General features: G+C 55.1%; 1 protein-coding gene across 1 annotated transcript in view; it reads right to left on the bottom strand.

Annotated features, from left to right (window-relative positions):
• The window catches only part of ITGB3 (integrin subunit beta 3), a 26,213-nt gene that overhangs the window by 8,306 nt on the left and 14,609 nt on the right, over nt 1-3,298 (bottom strand). The window contains 5 exon segments of the mRNA XM_029964487.1: nt 65-494; nt 2,027-2,161; nt 2,519-2,608; nt 2,806-2,901; nt 3,045-3,206. Coding sequence (XP_029820347.1) covers nt 65-494; nt 2,027-2,161; nt 2,519-2,608; nt 2,806-2,901; nt 3,045-3,206 — 913 coding nt within the window.

Below are 3,298 nucleotides of genomic sequence, written 5' to 3'. Positions count from 1 at the left end.
TGTGTAACATTCATCAAGCCCCGCGGCAGCGGGTCCCTCCCGGCCCGCCGGTGCCGGCACTCACCCGAGCACATCTGGCCCTTGAAGCGGACGCAGGAGAAGTCGTCGCACTCGCAGTACTTGCCGCTGACCTTGCCGAAGTCGCTGCTGTGGCACACGCACTGCCCGCAGATGCACTCCCCGCGCTGGCTGCACAGCGGCTGGCCCGGCCGGGGGCTGCAGTTGTCCTGCTGCGAGGGGTTGTACTCCTGCTCCGAGCACTCGCAGTGCGAGCCCAGGCGCCCGGCGTGGCAGCGGCACACCCCGCACTCCAAGGTGCCGTTGCCGCGGCTGCAGGACGGGCTGCGGGGCTCGGCGCGGCTCTCGCAGGAGCAGTCGCAGTCGAAGGTCACCTCCACGCTCAGGCTGTCCTTGAAGCCCACGGGTTTGATGGTGAAGGATTTGTGCCGCTCCTGGGGGCAGCCCCGCACCTTGGCCTCGATGCTGAAGCTCACCTGGGTAAAACGAGAGGATGCAAAAAAAGGAGCCCCAGAGTCACAGACACATCCTCATGGGGGTACAGTCAGTGCTCTAGTTTATTCCAAAAACACACACATTATCAAGGGTCCTACAGGGTTCACACACTCTATTCTAACTTTCTATTGCTTACATTCACTTTCACACACTATAACTTTATTGGCTCTACTAGCCAAGGCACATTTCCAGGCCCCCCCATCTTCTGGTTTCTCACACCCTGGATAACATCCTCGTTCCTTGTTTTCCTCTATGCAGCTTTCTGATTGCTGCTCAAGGACACACATCTGCTGCTGGAGAACACAGGTCCCTGCTGTCTGACATGCAGGCTGGATTATGCAAGCAGGCCTGAAGCAGAATGTTATGTCCTGCATCATCTAAGATACTCTCAACACCTGGAGGGCAGAGGGGTGTGGCTGGGTGTCAGTGCCACCAGTGACAGGGACAATACAGGTATTGGGGTACCTGCTCCAGGCCATGCCCAAGCTTGATGTGATAAATAAATAATTGTGATTCGTGAAACAAATGGGTGATTACATCAAAATAAAACAAATGGATTGTGAAACTCAATTACACCCCCATAAAGAAATAAAACAGACCCTTACAAGGTCAAGGGGCCCTAAAACTCCCTACTATCCTAAAAATAAAATATGGTTTTTAGGTGCCTGTTTGTCCAAGAACGCATGAATTGTGACTGGTTGTAGGGATAACCCTTTTAGCTTTAGCTGTAAGAAACCCCATATATTAAATACTTAGCAAAAACCTGTATATAATATAATTAATAGGCATGAAGTAGCTAAGATAAATACTAAATGTACCCTGTAGAAGGCGTGCAGATTTGGGAAACTGGTCCCCATTTCTGTCACCCAGCCGGCTGCTTGTTTTTACCATATAATAAACTCTTATTCAAAAACTTATAGAAACTGGAGACTTTGTTTATCACATTGAGGAGCTCAGAAATAGGGTCTACCAGGTCTCTTTGGGCTTATCAAAGCTGCCCCAGCATGGTTTGGGCCAGGGCACCTGCTCTGCCACAGTAACCAGGTGAATTTTTAGATTGGATATTAGGAAAAAGTTGTTCACTGAAAGGGTGGTCAGGCATCGGAACAGGCTGCCCGGGGAAGTGTGGAGTCACCATCCTTGGAAGTGTGCAAGAAATTTGTAGTTGTGGTGCTCAGGGACGTGGTTTAGTGGACCTGGCAGTGCTGGGTTAGTGGCTGGACTCAATCTTAGAGGTCTTTTACAATCTGAACAATTCCAGGATCCCATGCACTGTGGGCAGCAGCCTGGGCTGAGCTACAGGACCGCAGGGTCGGCATCCAGGAGGCTCAAAACGTTTTCCTGCTTGCACCCACCCCACTGGACCCCCTCTCTCCACTGCTGAGATCCCAGAGTCCGTGTCACCGGGGAGGTGGTGGGACAAGCAGGCAGTGCTGGTGCAGAGCATCAGACACTCTGGCAGCACTGCTTGGTGGAGGGGGAGGAAGGCCAAGCCCACGAAGAGGATCCTCACCGTGTCCCCGATCTTGAGCCCCACGCAGGACTTGAGCCCAGGGATGACCTCGTCGTTGAGGCAGGTGGCGTTGAAGGCCAGGGACAGCTCCTCGGGGAGGTCCCGCACCTCCAGCTCCACCTTGGAGCGGATTTTCTAGGCAAGGAGAGAGCAGTGATGAGGACACAGCACTGGGGAGGGCTCAGACCCAGGGAGGGTCCCCCCCAGCACCACAGGACAGGAGCCAAGTGCTCCAAGTCTCTCTCAAGGCTCGGCTGCATCATTCCCTATGTCATTGCCTCAAATGCCTTTGAGGATGGAAAGGGGCAGGCAGTGAACACAATGATCTCCCTTCCTTGCACATATGGGTGGAGACAGATGCTCACAGCTGGGCCAGGGAGGGTGCTCAGGGCTGGGGGGGCTGCCAAATCTGTGAGGGCTGTTTGCAGTGTGAAGCAGGGGCTATTTTGGGAGGCAGAGAGCTCTTGTGGGGCCAACACATCACACACTTACCCCATAGGAGTCCACGATGAGCTGCAGGACGTTGCTGGAGTCTCTGGACAAGGTGCCCACGGTTGTGCCTGGGATTAGCTCACTGTAGTTCTGGAGAAATACCATAAAGGAGGTCTGTTTGTGGTGGGTGACTGTGCCATGGCTGGGCCAAACCCCACCCAGGCACACAGGAGCTTCCCAGGGAGCTTCAGTGGGACAGGAGACCACCAAGCCATCTCCAGCCACCCATGGCTGGCTCCTGGGGACCCTCCAGCCCCCCAAAAAGGTGTCTGCACAGCAGCTGGTACCTGGTAGAGGCCAACAACTGTATCTGTCACAGCAAAGATCAAGTTGATGTTCTTCTGTGAGAGTTTCTCAGTCATCAGGCCCAGAGAGGGATAGTCCTGGGGAAGAGGAGAGGTTATCCCCTAGGGACATGTACCTCCACCACCCAGCTCTCCAGCCCTGGCTGGACCACCTTTCCCATCCCGTGGGGACCCAACAGGAGCTCTGGGCTCCACAACCCCACTCCTGGGCCGGGATTTACCAGTGTGGTGCTGGCAGAGTAGAAATTATCCTTGCCAATGTGGCACTGGGCGTCGTTGGGCTGCACGATGCCGGCCAGCCGCCCATCCAGGGCGATGTGGGTCTTGGCGTCCGTGGTGAAGACGAGCAGGTGGGAAGCATCATTCCTCCAGCCAATCTTCTCCTGCGGTGAAAGGAGCTCCCAGTTACGTGCCAGCACCCTGTGCCAGCGCCCCACTGCTGCCTTTGTGCCACCCCGGGGCGTGACTTGGCCGT

The sequence above is a fragment of the Manacus vitellinus genome, unplaced genomic scaffold (assembly GCF_001715985.3).
Source record: "Manacus vitellinus isolate BGI_N305 unplaced genomic scaffold, ASM171598v3 scaffold_72_pilon, whole genome shotgun sequence".
NCBI classification, from domain to species: domain Eukaryota; kingdom Metazoa; phylum Chordata; class Aves; order Passeriformes; family Pipridae; genus Manacus; species Manacus vitellinus.
Note: the sequence above shows the minus strand (reverse complement) of the source record. Positions and strands in the feature narration are given on the sequence as shown.